At 36.9% G+C, this 23,032-nt stretch overlaps 1 protein-coding gene across 1 annotated transcript; it reads right to left on the reverse strand.

The window, feature by feature from the left end:
* Window positions 1-1,958: 1,958 nt before the first annotated feature.
* LOC149783401 (uncharacterized) lies at window positions 1,959-12,988 on the reverse strand. The gene is made up of 3 exons (XM_089931632.1): window positions 12,365-12,988; window positions 3,072-3,755; window positions 1,959-2,245 (listed from the first exon to the last, which is right to left on the reverse strand). The coding sequence occupies exons 1-3, from the start codon at window positions 12,834-12,836 to the stop codon at window positions 2,238-2,240; spliced, it is 1,164 nt and encodes a 387-aa protein (XP_089787758.1). The 5' UTR covers window positions 12,837-12,988; the 3' UTR covers window positions 1,959-2,237.
* Between the last annotated feature and the right edge of the window lie 10,044 nt (window positions 12,989-23,032).

The following is a 23,032-nucleotide window of genomic DNA, read 5'->3' on the forward strand; positions in this document are numbered from 1 at the left end:
AGCAGCAAACACCACAGTTACTACCAGCACCAAGACCCATGGAATTGGAGAGCAAAGACAAGCGTGGGAGCCTCAACGTTTACAACATCCACGGATGAATAATAGACAAAGGAGACAACAAATTTTCACTATCCCTCAAACGGAGAACTGGGATAATGAAGCTACTCAAGCTCCATCTGCACTTCCAACCACAAGAATACATTGGGAAAATGACTCGAGCGTGGATGTGTCTGTGGTGCTCGGCCTGGGAGATGTCATAATTAGCCAGGTGCATCTTAAATTAGAAACAACAGCCCTTTTCAGGGCTAGCCAAAACTCTAGAAAATAAATAGTAATCAATTTGCCAATGTGTGGATGTGGAGTAGTGTGAAAATAAACACTCATTCCTTTCCTGGTGTGATTGTATGTGTTTATGTGTGTGATTATAAGCGCTCTCGTACGTCTGTGTGTATAGTTCATTATGGGCTTGATTTTGCTGCTTTGCGTGTGTTGATAGGATATTATGGTTAGTGTTTTGTTGCTTTGAGTGTGTGGATAGTATATTTTGGTTTTGTTTTTTGCTGCTTAGCGTGTGTGGATAGTAGATTATGGTCTGACTTTTGCTGCTTTCCGTGTATGGATAGTAGATTATGGTTAGTTTTTTGTTGCTTCCCGTGTCTTAATAGTATATTTGGGTTTGATTTTGCTGCTTCCCGTTTGTGAATAGTATATTATGGTTATGTTTTTGCTGTCTCATTACGTTAGTGTGGATAGTAGATAATATGAGAAGAGAAAAGTAGGGATGTTTTCCTTCACGTCTGTGCTTTTCATTTAAGAACGCATAGCGTACGTCGTTCGCGCCTTTCAATGGAATAACGACAAAGAAGATGGTGGCTGCATCGGAGATGCTGAATAAGTTGATAGGCGTCTATTATTGGATATTATATATTATGTTTGTAATGGAAAAGACAGAAAGAATTTAAGTTAGAAAAGTGTCTGGACTATGCTAATAGCCTAAAGGAAGCAAAAGAGTTGATAAAAGGATGATGGAAGAGGAGAAAAAGAGGTTAAGAGGCTTGATTCATCCTATCTATGAGAGAGTGGGATCACTCAAGGAGGCCATATATCATCTCACAAGAGACAGGGGCTTCCTGGAAAACATTTTGGCATGACGTCAGTGGTCATTCATAAAATGGGAGGAAGTCAGGTGCAGAAAGCTAAGAACAGATGACGAAAGTGATGAGAGAAGAAGTTAAGAAGATCAAACACAACTGGACAGAAGAGAGAAAAGAACGAGAAAACAACACGATAAAGGAAGAGTTTGAGAGTCTCAATCTGAATTGGATCAAAGTCCAGTAGAAGTTCTGAGCATTGGGTCATCCTGACTGAATGCCAGAGAAGGAGAAGAAGAAGAAAGGAATGATGGAAAAAGTGAGAACTTGGTGGAAGAAGTGGAGGAAATAGAAGAAGAAGCAGAAGAAGAAGAAACCAAAGGCCCTTTCCAGGGCCAATCATATGCCTCGAAAAGAAATTAACCTTCATGCCTAATTTCATTTTTCTTTTTTTAAATGTCTGTTGTATATTGCCTGTGTTCTATCCAACTCCCATATTCAAATTCCCCATGTTCAATTCCCCTTGTCGCTATATTGCCGGTCCTGTATTCCCCATGTTAAATTCCCCTTGTCCCTATAGTGCCGGACCTGTATTCCCCATTTTTAATTCCCCTTGTCCCTATAGTGCCGGGCCTGTATTTCCATGTTAAATTTCCATTGTCCCTATAGTGCTGGGAAAATGTTTTTAATGATAAGTCCCATTGTCCCTCTATCGCCCCATTCACTACTCATACTCTAACCCCGATTTCCCAGCATATTTTACTTACCTTTCCAAAGAGTTTGCAATGTAGTACTGTGAAATGGATTATGACGCTGTGTGAGTACATTATATCTTTTGTTTTCACTCGACGTACAATACAACAATAGTTTTCTTTCATTATGCTTTATTAAACATCGTTTAAGCTAATGCGAAACACACATTGATACTGATTTTGAACTGAACTATAACACTGACAGTCATACATGAGAACCATTTCATATTAGAAATATGCACCTAGATTCTGCTAAAGACAATATTATAAAGTTTGAGTCTGAGATTAAATTTATATATATTAATATTGTCGTTCATAATTCGATTGGTTAACATTTTGTAGAAAACGTTCATCATCAGCGTGTATACTTCGGCCGAATTCCTTCAAGAAATCTTCATGCATCTGAAAAAGATATATGACATACGTAAAAGATCCAACCTTAATATATATGGACATATAAAGGAACTCGGAAACATACTGACATGGACCTTATGAATAAATTTAGAACACAAAAAATGCAGCCCACGATGAATGGAACAATAACACGAACCAAAAAATGTACTCGAGTGGAGATCAAATGTTATTTTTTCTTTTTTTTCTACACACGTTTCCATGGCAACAAAGAAACGTAATAATGGAAATTACCAGCATTCAAATAAATCAGTAAATACTTGGTGAATGGTCTTGCTTTTTCTAAAAAAGACCAAAATGTAAATAGTGACATATGATTTGGTACATAACATAAATAAAACCTTTTATAAGTCTACATTTTATTTTCAAGAAATATATTCCTGTTTACAAACGGCATATTTTAATAATACAACCTTATCGTATTTTCAGCACTACTTTTAAAGCAACCAATTCACCGAAAATTGTGAAGAAAGTTCAGATAATGAAGATCATACCATTAATATTATGTATTTCTTTGGGGTTATTTATATTGTACACACTCAATTTCTTTAGTCGATTTATGGGTATGGTCGTCGTTTGTGTACCTGCTGATAATCGTTTGATGATTTTGTGAGTTTCTGATAATCGTACTTTTTGTGTCTGAAATCAATGTCAGCATATTTTCTTCAAATTAATTTTGAGCTATTTTTACCATCTAATGGACCAAATTTATTTACGCGTTTAAGGGCAGATCCGGAAAAGTATCATAAAACTTTTTTTTAAGGGTCTTAAAATCGCGAATAATCCCACAAACAGGAAGCCCCTATTCAGTACTTACCGAATCTGAAGCCAATGGAAGCACCAGACATCATCGGGAATGAGTCTCTGCTGACATAACCCCCACAACCTCCCATGTGCATCTCAAACTCAAGGAAGTACGTTTGGGGTAGGTAGCGGAACGATGGCGTATATGTTGCCTTTGTGATCCAAGCGTCCACCACCGTTGTGATGCAGCATCGCTTGTAGTAATTATTCGGAATAAGGTTGTATGGGTTGGCAAAAAAGGCCAGATAGGAGTTTGGATTGGCGTCACAGTTGGTGAAAGTAATGTCCTCTCCTGCGGCCTGGTAGCCTTGTGTTGATTTGCTTCTTGCGTAGGATTCTGGTAAAAATCCAAGGTAGATGTACGGTTTTAATGCTGCATTCAATGGAATCTGGAACCCATCAGCTTTGCTAAGTTGAAAACTTAATGGGTACCTGTACCTGAATGCTGAATGAGGAGCTATCTCGACATCTTTTTGTATTCCATCTTTTTGACGGTGGCGCACAATAACGTGACTTCTGTCTGTATATAAATCTAAGAGGCTGTTGAGAACGTTCAAACCTTCTCTGGATACAAAGGTATAGCCATGCCCATCGTAAAAGTCACAAAAGACGGAAACGTTTTCGCCGGTTGATGTCCATAACTGATATTCTCCTGATGCCGGATTATTAGACGCCCGGTAAATGTTTTTGCATGACCCTGCAAAAGTTGAAATGGGAAAGTGAATTATTCGCTTTTGAATAGAGATTGCACACGTTTGCTTAACATTTACTTGTTGTGTGTTTTTCTGTTTCTTACATCTTGGGTATTTTGGTGTTCATGTGGTTTTTATTTATTCTCCAAACCAAATTGTTAATCTTGGATAGTTTCTAATTTTGTGTACGTTGTTGTAGAGTTCATAGACTCTGTAAAAGGGCAGCCACATTATTTCGACAAATCACAACATACACATAACAAGTTAGAACTCATTTCAGATTTATTTTTCAAAGATTTTGTCCGCAATTAATGATAAATAATATAATTCGTATCTAAATCGTTAGAATCTAAGGTGTTGTTCACAAGGTAAGAAGTTTGTAGATATTTGTAACGGAATTGCACCTAATGATGGAAACACCAACGTTTGGAGTAGCAGAAATAGGATTGACTAAATTAATAACAAGTTGACCTTCAACCGTCATTAATGTGATGACATGGATAGAAACACTTCTAAAGAAAACATTTTGGTAGCGCAATGCCAAAAAACTACTAACGAAAGAGTGAAAATGACGTAATTGGCGTTAAGTTTGTAAGCAAATATATCTATCTATCTATCTATCTATCAAAATGCTACACACATATAAACCTTTATCTTTCTTTTGGTAGGTAAAATTGATATATACTACATCAATTAAAACAGTAATGTGTTGTCTTCATGCAACACCTTCATGCAACATCTTCATGCACCATGAACACATTTAAACTAATTCACTAGTTCCCAAACTTGTTCTGGCCACTGTCCCCTTGGTTATCCTAAGCGCCCACCTACCTTACCCAATGCAAAGCATTATTCAACATTAGTGACCCATAGGTTATCTCGTTTTGGAAATCACTGATCTAAGTGTTAATATGATTATACTTTAAATCATACGATTAAGCAAATGTTTGATATGAAGCAATCGTTTGCACTTTCATTATATGCATACTTTGTAGAAAATGTGTATATTGTATGAGTCTCTAAAATATCATAAATGCTTTGCATGGTACAAACAACCTTTAGTCTAAGCCAGCAATTACCGGCGGTTTGAAACAAAACTCTTCACAAATCATTCTCAGGTGTAAGGTTATGACCCAGTCCACATTTTCCCCAAGTGTGATGCTGCACAGGTTCCATTCCCTTCCTGTGACATTTCTATCCATCTCAGATCAAGATATCAAAACTTCAGAATATAGAGTACACGTTCATTGTTTAGACGAGTCTACTGGAAATGTTTTTATTTAAATTTGATATTGGTCTTTCACCTGTGACTCTTTACCTAAGGCTTGTAACAAAAATCATCACAGTGTATGCCCTTGCATGTTTGGAATTATATATTTTGCAGGTAGTGTTCACGCTTACTGCTTCCTAAATGTGACGTAAACCTAACATAACCACATTGTGATTACTTAGCGACAACAACCGGTTTACACAGTGCACCCGCACATAATGTCAGTTTAATGGTATCAACCAGTTTACACAGTGCCTACCCACACAATGTCAGTTTATCATCAACAACCGATTTACACAGTGCGTTCACACATAATGGTAGCTTGGTTGTGATACTCTCTCTCTCCTCTAATTCCATATCAAATTCCTTTAATCCTAATTGCCGCGACACTAAATGACCTCGTTCCGTTGCTGAATGACATCAAACTAAAGCAATGCATAGTCTGATCCACCCTTTAAAGTAATCTCCCAACCATAACAGCACTAACATTATATTTTTAATACAATTGTTGTATGATGTTGCGTTTTCATTACATTGACGATATATTGGATGTATGATGATGAACCTTGATTACATTCTCCACTACTAGCCAAGCTACACATTGTCAATAACAGTTTCTGATTGGCCCATCCTAGCAATGTTAAAACAAGTTTAAGGTCAACAATCATAGCAAAGAATTAGGTTTAAGAGTTATTTTTTTAAAACTGGTTTCGATTCTCAAATGTTGCACATGTTGCACATGTTGTACGCGCAGTTACGTTGATATAAATGTGGACCTACTGTATCATCAGTGGCTTGTTGTGATGAAATTTCCTGGCTTTTCATGAGTACACATACATGCAAATAATTCATCAACAACAAAAGTTAACAATCTCCAACAATTGAAATGCACATGTCCGGTTTAACGGTTGATAAGTGTTAGGGACCCACACTTTATCTGGCTCATTGACAAAAAGTGGATCGTCCTGATGGATCACATTGGCGAGACAAATGGCCACGGATAATAAAGAGGGTGGCCTGTGACTTTTGACAGCAGTTCAAAAAGGCATAACAATAATTTCCATGTAGTCCTTGTTATTGGGAAACTAGTGCGCAGGAACATTTTGGTTGAGGTCGCTTTTTTGCGCTACATCGCAAAGAAGTGTTTAATGTGTATTGTATGTACACTAGAACGGATGTGAGCATGATTCGATGTTGGGAAGTTCCCGTATTATAATGCAGCAATCTTATTTCAGAAACAAACTCAACTTGCCAGATTGCATGTAGATCATTATGCAATTCGACCTACTACGACAAAGCAAAGATGAATGCGCTGTACAAATTTAGCATCTCTAGAGGAGACTAAATATAAATATCTTTGCAGTGCTTCTTGTTAAAGATCGTTCATTGCCACCATTATTAATATTAAATATGGCAAAACATATTGAAAGACTGCTTTTTTAATTGACTCGTTCGTTTCCATTATACCAATATGAATATTTATACAGGATGTATGATCCAATGCTTAAAACCAGTTGCAAAAGATAACGAGAGAGAGAGAGAGAGAGAGAGAGAGAGAGAGAGAGAGAGAGAGAGAGAGAGATGTTGATACTGTTAGTGTGATTATTAGGTTTTACTTATTTGTTTACTTATTCATTTATTTATTATTATTATTATTATTATTATTATTATCAGTATTTTCAACAATAGATAATGGAGAATAAAAGTATTGTACAAACAAGGTAATGCTAATGAAGATATTATTTAATACAATTAGCCATTACAAATAATACAATCACAACAGTAATGATCATATGAGTGAGCTTCCTAGTGTTTATAAACATAATAATGTAAGCAGAGATGAGTTTATTTATGCGTTTAGGTTACCATGTAAACCACACGTGTATACAGGGTGGGTTATATGCTACAAATAGACCGCCCTCCCACCCCTACACACTCGCAATCAAATGAGCAATAGTCTTAATTTTGCGGCTTGTTGTTCTTCTTCTCTTTGGGTTATATGCCTTATTTCATATGATGATATTGTTATTCATGACACAACGAACCACTGTGGGGTTAAAGTGGTCAAATTCAGACAGAAAAGACATTTTTCCCTATTTTCCCTCCCTGAGTGAAATCGAAAAATGGCCGCCAAAATGTTCAATGAAAACGAAAAATTCCAGAAGGCGGGGTTATAATAGCTTTCCCTTGATAGCAGCCAATCAGTAAAGAGAATACTGAACATTAATTTCACGGGCTTATTTAGACCAACCACATTCACATAAAGTGATATGTAACACGTTGTCATATCGAACATGTGAGACTGCACTTACTATAGAAAAACTAAATCAACTGTGCGATAAGGTTGAATAACAAGGGACTAAAGTGGTAGGTTACGAATGATTGTACTTAAATGATAGGCTAAGTAAGAATGCGCCGATACAGAAGAGTAGGAAATGGTTTAGATATTGCTGTCATTATTCATTTGAAAGTTGTAATTGTCCTTCTGTTTGATGTGGTTTATAGTTACTCAGGTCTTGCAATAATTATAGGTTACTGCATTAATATGTTGAAAATACAAACTCGTTTCTCCGCAAGGTCGTGCAGTATTTTTGCAGAAAACAATGAGTTCATTCACAACTGTATATTCATCAATACACAATAGAAATATGCATTCTCACATAGCTCCACCCAGGTACCGTTTAACTTAGTCTTGTGATCTCTACCTCTTTTGAAAAACAATTGTCGCTTTGGTCTACTTAAAATTGAATTTTGAGTGATATTGTGAAAGAATACGAATGGATTTTGTTTATTTGATCCAACTTATATCTGCCTTTCCGATTATGACAGGCTGGATTATTGCGTCACTTCAATGAAGTTAGATGAATGGAGTCAACTGTAAATGGAGGCTACTCGAACTTCCAGTACAGCTTATGTGTGTGTCATAGTTCGCAGGACATGTCGGTCGGATTTGAAGAATTAAGAAAGCACAATTTGGCGAAATTCAAGATGCAGTAATGTAGGTATTGTTATTACCATTCTTATTACCTCCAAACGAAAACACGATAATGCCCTGTTACTTGCATCTCGCCGTTGGAGGGACCCCAGCTATGACATGTATCATAAAGTGTGTCTACTATCGGTAGCCTAACATTGTGTCAACATAGTTACACGGGGAATATGGAAAAGCAGTTGTTATGTTGCACTCTATTTACCTAGCAGGAATAAAATTACTGACTCCGAGGCTCTAAGTTTCCTACCAAAACATTCAGCTGCATGTTGTTCTTGAATCTAATATGTTGACATACTTGAAAATGGTACGTCTTTGATATGCATTAGTTTCCATGTTATAATTTGATAGACCATAGAGAGCTCTTGTCATATATTTAAACGTTCTAGTTGCGAAACTATATGAATAGTCTTCTAAATAATTGTCAAATGAACAGAACGGTATTTTCAATTACTGCGTATCAAGTCTTTTATTGACATTGCTAATATCATGTTCATTAATTTGCATGCTTGAAAGTTTCCTTTCTGACTCAGTAAAACCATCTACATCATTAAATATATCACCTATACTTTCAAATGGATGAAACACTTGCTCCAGTACATTTACAAATAAATGTAATCAATCAAAACTTAAAGCGTATACTACACAAGTATACATTGGTTGTTTACAAAGTAGTTCCTAATATACTATTTTAGCTTTACACACACATACGTACAGTATAAAGGTGTTAACTGTCACAAAATGTTGCAAGATTCTGACAACGTAATGATAATGGAGACAAACATGAGCATATAATAATAACATATCGGAAAGGAAACTTTAAAAAAAATATGAAGTGAGATGCGGCAGTTCAACAAGGTTTTTAAAATTGTGCATTTTTTTTTGCATAGTGGTATCTTGTGTATGACATGCGGGAAAATGCGATAGGAACCCTTGCATTGCATACTTAAGGTTTTTAAAGAAGTCACATTTTGCGTATATCCGGACATTCAAACCTGTTTCAAAATAGAGTGCTTATCGTTAGTATGCCTTGTTTAAACGGAAACAAGACGAGCTGCCTTAAGTTGAACTTTCCAAGTCATTAAATCTATATCATGACAATACTTTAGATCCATTTTCTACTACTTGACGAATTTAAGTTATGTTGCTCTTATTATTATTTTTGATAGCATGAGCTTGAAGATTTTGAGGCACCTTACACATTTTGAGCAGCATTCAACAAGGTTCACGATATGGTTTAACTACAACCGTTGGTCACCAAGCAACGTAACGAGCCAGAATACACCTGCAGATAGATAGATAGATAGATAGATAGATAGAGAGATAGATAGACAGACAGATGGTTCAATGTCACGCTGACTGCGACAGTATGTACTGCGAAATTATCTCTACAAAATGTTGCACCATTGCAGTGACTTAGCACCAGAACCGTGTTCTAATAGATATTAGCATTATGTATTCATTCTTTTCGATATGAGCCTAGCACAGGAAGGAGATTCAAAATATGCACACGCTTCATGTATGTAGTTTGCTTTAAAGCTCCAGTCAACGAATCTTTCCATTGTAGCCAACACCGCAGCCCAAAGGTTATAATTTGCATACTGTCACGTTCCCTCCATGTATCAACTGTGTACACTTCAATTGCATCTAAAGCTGACGCCATATACTCCCTCTATACAACGTATATTTTCCATAGGTGTCCATGAAACCCAGCTGAATTGGACATTAATTCTCAAATTAAAAAGAATTTAGAATCTCAACATACAGTAGCCTTTCTAATATAATCTCTCACCTAATAGAGACATTTCCCATTGTTTCCACCAAAATGAAATTCCTACCTTATCGATAGGATCATTTAAACGATACATGTGTAATCTTGCGACTGTTAGAACAACTTACTTTTGGAACATTTTCTGTCAAACAGTGATGAACAGTATTAAAATCCTCAAAGCAGACAAAACGAAATCAAATAATTCCCCTAATTTGAAATTACACCTCCCAGGGCGTCTGTTAGAATAACCACGGTATTAACGTACTCGCACTAAATGCGAAATCTCTAATACAGCATTGGCTGCTTGGCCTATCTTTGCCCATACAAGCCCCTGATTTACAACCTTGATTAGGACACGTTTAATCAGGTATTCGTGACGAGATGAAGGTACTCGCGCAGCAGGCAATGGTAGCCCAGTCAGACCCATCTGGTTACCACTGTTCCCCCTGAGACTGATTCACAAGCCGCAAAATCGAATTCATTGTGATCACATTCACTCTTTGAATACGTATAATATTGCAAGCAGCCATTATTGTTTCCATTGATTTTGTTAATTATGATTTATGTTATAGTAATATGCGCAATATTTTAACGTAATACCTATTAATTACTCATCTAAGATTCCTTTGGCTCAATTTGCATATGTCAGTTTGTGTGTTCCTGTCTGTCTCTCATTCAACCTCGGCCCTTTCACCTGGTCGTATATAATGATGCTGGCTGCATATATCTTATAATCTTTTCTCATACTATACATGTACCTTAAGGCATTTCTTCCCCACGGGGTGGAATGGGCGGGTATATCTGTATTCAACACAGTATCTGTATCCATACAACAACACAAAGTGTATTTGACAAATTAATAGGGAATGGCTCTAAAGTAAAATTCCAAAGCCTTTTACATATGCCTTATGTCTAGCTTAAAATAGCGTACCTCGTCTGAAATGTATATTTCCCGTCAATGACAAATTCTTGAGTAATTCGCTCTGTAAAAAGACACAGTCACTATCATATGAGTATTCGGCAAGTGTTAAATGCACCGACTTATTTATCTTTGCATGACGGATAAATTCTGTATGATTATTAAATTGAAAGTCCACTTGTTTTCAGTATTATGATATAGGAGTGAGCCCTCCCTCCAACACACACTCACGCACATTAGGCCTAGTCATGGTTTAAATACGTAATTCAAAGTTCCCTTCTGTGTTCCAATATATACAGAGCGAAAACAGTAGTAACTATATAAGACATTTCAATGCAAGCGCCTGTAACTTCGTTTATAATATATAAGAAATCATGTAATAATTTAGAACACTCTCTTCTACATCCTATTGTAGGCGAATGCCATATGTGTGTGTGATTGAAAAATGGGGATTTTGATGGTATACAGGTTATGAGCTAGGGCCAGTGTACATCAGGCTCTTAAAGCAAATCCAATATATAACTCTGGAGCAAGTAGTAAGTATCAAGGTTTATTGATGGAGCGCGCACGTTCTGTGGAATTAGATGTACAACAGGAATAACGTCATTTACCATTTACCAAACAAGAAAAGAAAGGAAAAAATGCATTCCTCTATTATATCAAGCTGATGGACACAGTTATAAATTCGTTGTCAACACCTGCACATAATTCAGAACCATTTCCTCAGATTTCAATTTTCTCCAACTGTGCCGAGAGCAAAGATTTATATATTACGCATGCATGCACAAGAGTTTAGAACACCGAAATAAGAAAAATCGGACTTCCATAGCGTAATGGATTATACTAAAACCAAGGGCCAATTTTGTCGGGTTAATGAACGAATCTTTTTTGGCCTAGATTTAATAGCAGGGAATTTATTCTTTACAAACAGTTTTAGTCAATACATTTTCTCTTTTTTTATTATTTTTAGTAACTTGAATTCGTCAAAATTTAAAACTGAGAATATTTGCTTCTTTCATAACGCTTTATAGTTGATAATATATATTTCGTTTTGGTGGATTGTATGTGTAATATGCATATGTAAAGGGACGATGACCTGCCCAGCATATGTCCAGGTTCTCATTACCGAGTGTAAGGTCCGTTTACACATTTTGTCTGAAAAGTGACGCCTCCCATCCATGGACAAGTCGCCAAACAGTTCATTTTTGATACAATTACCTATCGTATACCTGATTAGATTGGACCTCATACTAAATTACGGACTTGCAAATGTCTATATATGTGAAATGGGTTTTTCGGACAGCTATGTGGTTCATATTCTAACGTTTTATTTTCATTTTTACCACGTTGTCATCAGCGGTTGACAGTCGATCTGATCCCAAAATCAATATACATTATTATTCTTCGATATCAGACATATACATCCAGACAGATGTTCTGAATACATGAGAACAATATACTGAATAAACCAATAGTATAAACTAATCCAAAGCTGACTTTAATCTAATGTGTTTTTGAGTCTTTATAAATGACTGCTTAGCCAAAACGATTCAGTATTTTGACATGATAACACGGTACATGCATAGCATTTCTCTTAACTTCTTTTTAGAAAATTATTCGCAGAAATAATTTGTAGCTGTGATAAATGATACATAATATACTTACTGTTCCGTGCATTTTGTTTTTCTTTAAATGTTGTAAAGTTTTCCACTTTCAACATCAGCTCTGCATATTTATTTTCAGTAGCAACAAGTTTCTTTTCAATAGCCTTTCGGTTTGCTTTCTCAGCTTGGAAAAATCTTTGCCATATCTGAAAATTATGTAAAGCACTTAAACCTGAAATAGATGATTTTTCTGTCACATTTTCTTTAATAAATCCAGCAGCTTTTTCTTCAAGACCCGTATCCTTACAATTACCCGTGCACTGATAAATGGCATGTTCCAATGTTTCAGTAAGACTATGTCTGTTCATACGTTCCTGAAGCAAGTCTTTGCGTAGGCTCACAAACTCTGCATCTAAGTTTAGCAGATCTTTCTCCAACCTCAGACGCTGTTTCTGGACTCCATTCCCAGATGAAATATAAGATACTGACGATAGAAGAAACAAAATTGCACATGCTAGCCTACGATTTTCCATGATTGGCCTTTAACAAATTTTATAATGTTCTCTCTGCTGTTTCAGTCATAAACGCTTGACATTAAATACGCTATACCATTATGTGACCAGTTTATAAGTGTGGCCCCTGCATGTGTTAGTGTGTGTACTGTATCCTGACAAGAACAGGAAGTGAATGATCTCGCAAGTCCCCTGTTGAATATATGAGAAAATATTTCATGAACTAAGAATTGTTAAGGAAGCTTGGTATAAAAAAAAACAATGTACATAAGTGGCAACCATATTTGTTGTACTTTTCTATTTTCCCCCAAAACCCGTATGTTTATAATGTTCACATCCTTCCCCCACCTCCACCCCCCATCCCCCCCCACCCCAAAAAAAGACGTCTTACTGATGACACTGGACGATTTGGTCTTAAGTTCAGAGTTTTATAAGTAGGATTGCTGTTAGTCAGATTCCGGACATTATTGGTATCATCTACAAACCGTGTGCTTGACATTAAGGTTATAAAATATAGTCACAATTAGATTTTATCAGAAACTGCTCATCAGAGTTTGGTCAAATTTGACAGAAAATGATAAGGCATTTATATTTGCGTTCGTGTTTTGTTTTTTTTATCCACCTAATGTAAGAATGTTTCTGCAAATAACCAGTATGTGTTTGACCTAAGATAACTTGGCAAGCTTTGAATACCAATGTGTGTGTGTGTGTGTGTACATATGCAAATGAGCTTGTCTGCTTCTCTTATATCAAATAAAGCATCTACAAATTTTGTGAGACTAAATTTAAACAAATTATGCTATGAAAATTCATGACATCGAGCTTGTTTACTGGTTATCGATATGATGTAATTGAAATGATAATGTAGAGGCTAAAGTAACTTGAAACTTCAATCCACTAATCAATTCCAATTTGTGCGCATTGAGCTACCTTTTGTCCGTTATAAAGATGACAAACATTTCTTTTGCAGAAGGTTGTTAAAATTCAACGTATTTCTATAACCGTCCAATGAACATGTATGGGGGGGGGGATGTGTGACTCAGTCCGGCTCTATAGAGTTTAATAGTTATTCTTATATGGCCCCATGTCGGTTAGAAAATATACCTAGCAAAGATACTATTCTTTATTTCATCCCTAAGGCACTATCATTATTTCACGATTTAAGTTGTGTTGATGGCTAATGTTACTGTAACTACATAAATGGTACATAAGTAAATATACGTAAGCCTATGTGAACATCCGCGATACAATAAGAAAAATCTGAGTATATTAATATGCGTATTTCTGAAATTCACCAGTCCAAGAAAAATCTGAATATATTAATAGGCGTATTTCTGAAATTCACCAGTCCAAGAAAAACCTGAATATATTAATAGGCGTATTTCTGAAATTCACCAGTCCAAGAAAAATCTGAATATATGCATCTTTCTTAAAATAATCGAACTACAGGTAGGCAAGGGTGAGCTTGAAGGAAAGAAAGAAAAAAGGTGTTATCACTTGGGACTTGTGCTATGGGTTGTATTCCTTATATGACTCAAGCATGTTTAAGAGAGGTTACGAATACTTTATTCTTGTTGTTGACTTGTTCTTTATTTTATATTTTTTTGCTTTATTTTTATATATCACCACTTTATCGTAACAAGTTTCCTCCAGTTTATTTCGCATAGTCTCCATCTTTGTAAATATCTTGCAACGTATTACCCTAACTGGTCTTGTATATCTTCATATTTGTAGACTGAGTGAACAACTACATTTGCATTTTGTTTCGAACACCTTTGCCCTCATAGTCGACCCATAAAAATCAGTCTTTTGTCCGGTGGTGGTGACTGGGGTGGAAGAAGAGAGTGATGTTGGTTAAAGCTATATATATATATATATATATATATATATATATATATATATATATATATATATATATATATATATATATATATATATATATATATATACTGCTTGTTGATATTGGGGAAGTAGGCCCGCTTTTTGGGTGCAACGGCATACATATGTAGAGGCAAGTCATTGGATGTTTTTAGAGACGTAGGTTCTCCGGAAGTACTTAAAAGTCTTGATCAACTACATTATTTCCTGCTTTAGGAACACAATTTGTAAGCGCTAAACTGTAAGAAGTGACAAAGTTATCCAAATCTGTAAGACTGTGTTGAAACTGTGCAAGAGTGTTAATATTAATTACTATATAGTACAAATTTTCCTTACGGTCATCTATTTTAGTATTTTTGTTCTCTCTGGGTGGGGGTGGAAGTTTCGCCATACTCACTTTAAAAATGTATATTGGCTTGATTTATGGATTACATTCTGCCAGTCCAAGTCTTCTAAATCCTAATTTGATCTGCGACCTTGAGTGACCCCAATATCGTGTTGATCTCTCATCTGTTGAATAGCAAAAATGACATGAGAAGAAAGGTTGCAGTTAGTGACTGTGATGCTTGTTTCGGTAGCGGTGTGCCAAATCAGCATGTTCCTACTGCATCGACGGTGCACTCACACGCTATCTTATATGTCCCAAACTAGCTACACTATACAAGCTCTACTGAGAAGCGCTGTCAATTGTAGCAATGGCCTGTGTGTTTTCTTTTTCTTTCGCTCATTCCGATTATGGTCTCAGTAGAATATTGAGTTTGTTCCCATATCATGGTAGCGTAACAGTGAACGCTAAGATGCTTATCTCCATATTCTTCAAATCTTTGCAATCAGCCTGTTGGCTTTACGAATCCTGCTCACCCTCAAACATATCATGTGTGATATATACACGGATAACGTTTCAGAGATGTGATAATGTCACCCATAACAAAGGAAGCCGTTTTCTTCACTTTGTACGATAGTTCTAATTGATAGATGCATATAGTTTGTAAACTGCCTTTCAACCAAACAAACAGGCTGAATAACCTAGAACGTGGGTATGTTTATTCGGTAGCAGTTGCTGGTCCAGAATGGCGTTTGAGTTGATTAAGTATAACGTCTAAACCATTCAGGTATCATTTAGTAATAAATTATGATTTTATTGGCGTTCGTACTTTGCAGAATTAGAAAATGTCTTACGCAACAAAATCTAAATATGCAAATGATGCTTTATACAAGAGACTACGATGAAGCTTTCTTTTAAACAGTAGATTAATAAAATCCATGATAATCGTTTCAAACACGATTAATAACTTTGATACATTCAACAAAGTAAAGACAGCAATCAAACGAATAACACAACGCTAAGAAGTCAAGACACTCATAGTTCTTTCCCAACTTTATATATATATATATATATATATATATATATATATATATATATATATATATATATATATATATATATATATAAGAATACTAGAATGTGAAATGTTAGCTGTTAATCTCCTTTATATTCTCCAGTGGAATGTTAAGCATCGGGAATTATTTCCAATTACAGATGATTGTTAAGGCAATTAGTATTATAATTTTTGAAATTGAATAAATATTGTGATATTCGCGTTATTGTTAGGACAGCGTGCCATTTTCGGCCATTCCCTTTAGTGAGTCGAGTGGAAAAGTTTTCGATAAATGTTCATAGTGAAAAAAGAAGACAGGGTTACAAACGCTTCCATGTGTAAAATCCATACGACTGTTCCAGATATGTGTGTAAAATATTGGTAAAACGATAATCATATTTCTCACCATTTTGCATGCAGGTATAGCAATTATGAATTACCATTTCAGTCAGAGAAATAAAGTACATATCTGATGGATAGGAGACGAACCCTATGACGTAGCATAACATTTGGAAATTAATTTTACCAGAAAAATTCGCCGTCTATTTATGAAATTACTGTAATTATATTTCCATACTAGGCCAGCAAACACTAACATGTAATAAGATTTATAAAGCCACATATGATCATAGATAACAGGTTGAGTATATTTTTATGATTACAAGGCAGAAATCAATGTATGTTTGTATTTACTATGAGTTTCGTTTAGCAATGGCAGAATATTCTTAATTACAATTGCTGCCATCGTTTTCTCTCTCTCCTTTCAAAAATTGAATTATTAAATTGGTTTTCGATCAATGTTTCTATTTTTCTCCTCCTCTCACCTAATAGATATATATAACTTATCAGTTGTATTGTATATCCTACCTATATACATTTCCGCATTTATCTTCGAGTGTCCAGGATTATCTGCAGATAGTATTTCAGACAAATTCTGATTATGATATAATCCTGTCATTAAAGCTATCTTTCTTATAATCAGTTTCCAAAAGAACGCATAAATGAGAAAAACAATTATATTCTCTCATTATGTGAAGAAGACTAACCTGGCGTGTTATGTCAGCATCCTATATCCGTGATAATCAAACGCAAAGACCTGTGCATGAATTTCCTTTAAATCTTCAATCGGTTTTAAGCTAAATGTCCTCTTATCTCCATTCATTCACATTCTTTGAAATTTGGTTGGGCTCGTCCAGTAATCAACTTAATAGGGAAAAGTTTAACACAATCAAGATTACCTATGACAACTGATTATTTTATTGATACTTTAAATAACAACGCGATCGAATGAACAATAGGACACGGTTTAAGTACAGGTATATTTACTACGACTAACATTCTGCAGTCGCTGTTACACACTATACAACATACGTCCTTTGCTATAGAGCTCCATTCAGTATGCCAGATCTAGTGGCACGAAATCGTTATCCTGGAGTTTAGCATACTTTTGAAACAATATATATACTTCAGATAATATATGCAGCTATGTGCTATTATTTAAATAATACTCAATCTGATATCCTCTAAACACTTTAAATTCATCTTGCCAAATGGTCAGATTTACTTCTATTTACACTTCTATGTAATATCATATTAGAATTTAAATGGAATATGCATCGAAATATTGCTTTCATGCATGTATTGACCTTTGACCAGCTTCGTCCACCTCACCAATGTGCAAGATTTTGTTTTGACCAAAATTATAGTTTCGTGTATTTATGTTCATCAGTATAAACACATAGGTTAAATATAGATAAGCGGGGTACACAATACTGATATTTGGCTCTCTAAAGCTTACATGATAGGAACCATTACATATTAATTTCATAATTTATCAAAGTTATTAGTATTTGCATTGTTATAGCATAGTATTATTAGTATTGTTGCAATATAACTATTACTGATACAGAACAAGTCTATGATACCTGTGTAGTGTTATCGGGACAATGATTAAATCTTTTTTTATTTTCGTTCTGTCTCTAATACCTTTATTCCGTTGGATACAACGAAGCTGGGATAATCTGATTTTAATATACAAATTGATGCGTGGTTCTAATTCGGGATTAAACAATACTGAAAAACGAGGAAGGAAATATGTCCCTTAAAATTTCATGAATGACTATCTATTAGCGACAGGTATGCGTCTTGACCATCTGATTTTACTAAAAAGAAAGTCTTGGAACGACCTAGACAAATGGTTCTGCCCGCACGAACATCTAAGTGTCACGTAGGGTTTAAGAAATTAACGTACCTAGCTGTCACCCCCAGAGAAGAACCATTAACACCAAGTAGCTGTAAGGTTGATCAGGATAGGACCGCTTTATAACCGACCACAAAGTTGTTGTTATTGTTGCAGGGTCTAACGCCATTTTACAGCACAAGTTTGCATACACATGGCAACCAGTATAAATGGTGGATGAAGAACCTGGGAAAACACCGGCGAGAACTACGGACCCACGATAAGCTACTGGCAAGCCTTTTGACATACCCATACTGTTAGAACTCGAGACTCGAATCCACGCAGACAGGTGAGGTGGCAGCGATCCGTAACGGAGAGCGCTTTAGACCACTCGGCCACTCGGTTCTCCCGAATATTGAGAATTGAAGTTTGACGTTTCTTAGGACTGGAAGGATAATGTCGTCACTATGCTGCTAACGTCAGTGCTATTGCTAGTCATTTGACCGAACCGACTAGGGAAAAATGCTCCGACGAATGTTATTTGGGAAAACGCACGTGAACTTCCATTTCATACGTTAAAAGAACAAGATAACGACAGACTCAGTAATGTAATTACCATACGTGACAAAGGATTTTGTCTTATGTACTAGCGCCTCTGACAGATATTTAGGGGCAGTGCTATTAAAAAAGTATGCGAAAACTTAGTTTCGATTGCATAATGTAGTAAGAAGATGACGACTGCAGAAAGCAATTACTAGGAGTAGTGAATAGGGACGATTCAGGGACTAGGGCAAGTACTATTAAAAAAGTGAATATTGCATATAGGGACTATGTAAATTAACATTAGCCAAATAACATTAGTTTTCCATAGTCCCTGAGAATTTTTCCTATACAGCATAGGCCTTATAGGGACAAGGGGAATTTAACATGGGAAAAGAACATTAGTTTTTCCCATTGTCCCTATAACTGGACAAACATGACAAACATCATAGGCATTATAGGGACAAGGGGAAAATGGAACAGGGTCGGGACCCTATTTTAATACGGTCTCGACCTTATGGGTCTATGGAAATTGAACATGGGAAATTTAAACAGGGAAGGGTCTCTATTTGTTTTAAAAAGGGGTAAGCAATGAAAGTCAAGTTCTTTTTCAAGGCATATGAAGGGGCCCTGAAAAGGGCCTTTGGATTTCTTCTTCTAATTCCTCCACTTCTTCATCTATCCCCTTCTCTTTCCCAAAATTCCTTTGTTCTTCCTCTTTTCATTTTCCGGTATCCAGTCCGGGTGACCCATGGCTCGGAACATGTTCTGGATTTTCATCCAGTTAAGGTTCAGTCTCTCTAGTTCTGCCTTTTACTTTCCATTTTCTTCTTCTTTCCTCTCTTTTCTCCACCTCTCCTTAATCTTCTTCACTTCCTCATCTAAGACACATCTCATCTCTTCTTCCACTTTCTTCACATGTTCACTACCCTTTTTGACAAAGAACCAGTCTGACCTTTCTTCTATCTCTTCCAATAACCTTCTTACTCTGTTTCCTTGTCCATGGCCTCTTTTATTGAAAAGTCTCCGTTTACCTCAAGTGCAACGATGGTTACAAGAATAAGCTGCCTACTTTACACAAACCCATTCGACGCAAGTTTTCCAGAAGTTGCACCCAAGTGGAAGGCATCGATCATCAATGGCAAGCCGATTTAGCCAATGTCTCTCATTTGGCCAGCTACAATCGCGGCTACAAGTATTTGTTTTGTGTCATCGACGTCTTTTCCAAATTTAATTGGGTCGTGCCATTGACTTCCAAATCGTGCAACGAGTTAGTTCGAGCCCTGCAACGGGTGTTGAAACAAAGTGGTTGTCACCCTCTTCGATGGCAAACGGACAAATGTACCGAATTTCTGAAATAAGTTTTCCAAAAAGAAATAAAGAAACGTGACATTCATTTCTTTACCACCGAGAATCCTGAAACCAAAGCCGGCATCTTGGAACGTTTTCAACGCACTTTGAAAGAACGCATGTGGACATATTTTACGCATCACCATACTCTGAAGTACATCGACATCTTACTGCACCTGGTGCAAGCGTACAACCAATCTTACCATCGAAGCATTGGACTTGCTCCGCAAGAGGTGACTCCCGACAACGAAGTACTGGCTTCTGTTCGAATGTTCGGTACGTCCCCGACGAGGGCTGTCCCCAAGAAAAGCGAAGTGTTGGTCGTAGGCGATTGGGTGCGTATTGGCAAAACCAAGCGCACTTTCGACAAAGGTTACTTACCTAACTGGACCACCAAATTGTTTCGTGTCACTGGACGAGTGCATGGTCGTCATCCTGCCGTCTATAAATTGGAAGAAATGAACGGAGAAGTGTTAAAAGGAATGTTTTTTTGACCGAGTTACAACGTGTCACCACAAAAGAAGACGAGGTGTACGATATCGAAAGCATTCTCGAACGCATAACCCGTAAAGTGGGCAAAATACGTGTCAAGGAAGTCAAAGTACGTCAGAAAGGATATCCACCCAGTTTTGATTCTTGGATCGACCCTTCGCAAGTCATCGATTATACAAAGAAGTGACCATCATGCCCTTTCACACAAACTCAGCTACTGCTACCACTCCTTCACCCAGTTCTTCTCTGCAAGATTGACAGAAACAACCCTTGTAGGTGTTTTGTGGAAAACGTGTGCCTAAAACGCAAATCGTCTTTTTCTGCCAAACCTTTGTGGTGTATTGTGTCATCCGTGCAGCCATTGCCAATTTGAGTTTGCAACAAGGAGACAAACAATTGTGGACCATTTTATTGAGCAGTTGCATCAGTTACCTGCTTCCCAATCCCTGCCTGAAATTACTCTCGAACGGGAACAACGGGAACCTTGTGTCCAGTGCCAGTGTCAGTCACCACTCCAACAACAATAACAACAACAACTCTATTTTGGCCGGAGACACTCCTGAGACTTCCAGTAACCCCTCGGACAGCCACTGAACTCTGGAATTATGAGTCACCCTAACCAATTTTACTTAACTTTACCCAGTGACAGTTTCATGGAGATGAAGCCCATTGGGAAGTGGCTTTTGTAGAATGATTTACCCAACACAAATAAAAAAAAAACATCACTGAAACTCAAAACACTTTTCACATCGAAATTCTAGACCAAACAGTGCAACAAACCATGATTATCACTAATCAACATAAATCACTTCCGACGGACACAGTACTCCGCAGCAGCAGTGACACTTCTCCTCCTTTATATATTTATCACTTTAAAATTAACCCAGGTAATTATTTTAGTAGTCAACATCTCGTCGAGGCAATCGCTGACAAATTCCATGCAGCATTTGACAAAGTTCTTGCGACACTGAAAAAACGTTTCACCATTGAGTACCATAAAGTGTCTCATCGTCTACTGATCAAATTTGAAAGTGAGGAAAAAAGTATACGTATTAAATTTTGCCTTGAATTGTATGACATTTTGGGTTGAGATCTCATTATGGTCACGGATAGGCAGACTATTCACAACAACGGGCATTTTGCGAGGTATTTTCGTTTCCCTGTAGAACTGAACAAAGGACTGAATTTGATTTTTGTGTACTCCGATGTGGTTGAGTATAACGTGGTGGTTCACACCTCCGTACCGTTAATGCGTGTCATTCCTTTCAAAGTGGATTCTGCCACGACCAATGACCAGGATGGTGGAAACACTTATCACGTTCACCGCGAATTTGTACATCCTCATTATTTGCCCGTCAGCAAGTCTTATTTGGACACTGTCAACATTGCTATAAATGGAGATCTGGGACAGAATATTCCATTCACCAAAAAGAAAGTTACGGTGAAGCTCCATTATCGAAAACGGTTCTCTAACGACTGGTATCCAGTGTACCGAGGCGTTGCTCGACAGCGAGGACACGGTTTACGAGATATTTTGAAATCGGCCTTTTGTTCGGTGGGCCCTGTGTTGAAACCGATGGTGACACGCGGATTGCACGTCTTGAAAGATGCAGCGTTGACACACGGCAAAGAATTTCTCCAAAATGTCATCTTTGACAAACAAAACCCCAAAGAAGCCTTCTTGAGAGCAGGTAAAAATGTCTTGCTGCAAACGGGTAAAGACCTTTTCGATCGACGAGAAAGACCTATAAATGCCCTGTACGCTACCGAGTCAGCAATTCCCGCTTCCCTGAAGCCACAGCAAGGACAAGGCAGAAAAAGACGACGAAGAAAACACCCTTTCACCAGACTTCACACTTCTAAAGCTAGATAGACTAAGAAAATATGAACCATCCGAAACTTAGACGTTTTTGATTATTAAATTATTGAGAAACAGAAAAATTATGCAACGAGAGTCTTGCGCCTGTTCCAAGTCTGAACTGGATCTGTTTGCCATGCCACCTACCATGATGACGATGCAAGTATCCCAATGGGTGAAATTTTATCTCGTCTCCTCATTGACATATTCAGCTCCCATCGAGTTTGAAATCTAAGGACAGCCCGAAGATTACATCGATCTGAATAGCAGTTACTTGTACCTGAATTCAAAATTGTAGATAAAACTGGAGGTGCTATAGATGACGACAAAGTAGCTCCCGTCAACAACTTCATGCATTCCTTGTTCAGCTCAGTGGACTTGTACTTGAATAACAAACTAGTCAGTAGCAGCATGGATAATTACCCTTACCGTGCCTGCCTAGAAACTCTCTTGACGTACGGAATAGACGCCAAGAACACCCATCTCAATGCATGCATGCGATGTCAACCTGATGATGTGGACGATTTTAACGAAACCGAAA

The sequence above is a fragment of the Sinohyriopsis cumingii genome, chromosome 14, assembly GCF_028554795.1.
Source record: "Sinohyriopsis cumingii isolate HCF-2022 chromosome 14, ASM2855479v2, whole genome shotgun sequence".
NCBI classification, from domain to species: domain Eukaryota; kingdom Metazoa; phylum Mollusca; class Bivalvia; order Unionida; family Unionidae; genus Sinohyriopsis; species Sinohyriopsis cumingii.

Excerpts from the sequence above, each read along its gene's own strand:
- LOC149783401 (XM_089931632.1), bottom strand. The coding sequence starts at position 12,836 with ATGGAAAATCGTAGGCTAGCATGTGCAATTTTGTTTCTTCTATCGTCA. Across the intron at positions 3,756-12,364 it reads AAAACAAAATGCACGGAACA|GGTCATGCAAAAACATTTAC; the intron begins GTAAGTATATTA and ends CAACTTTTGCAG.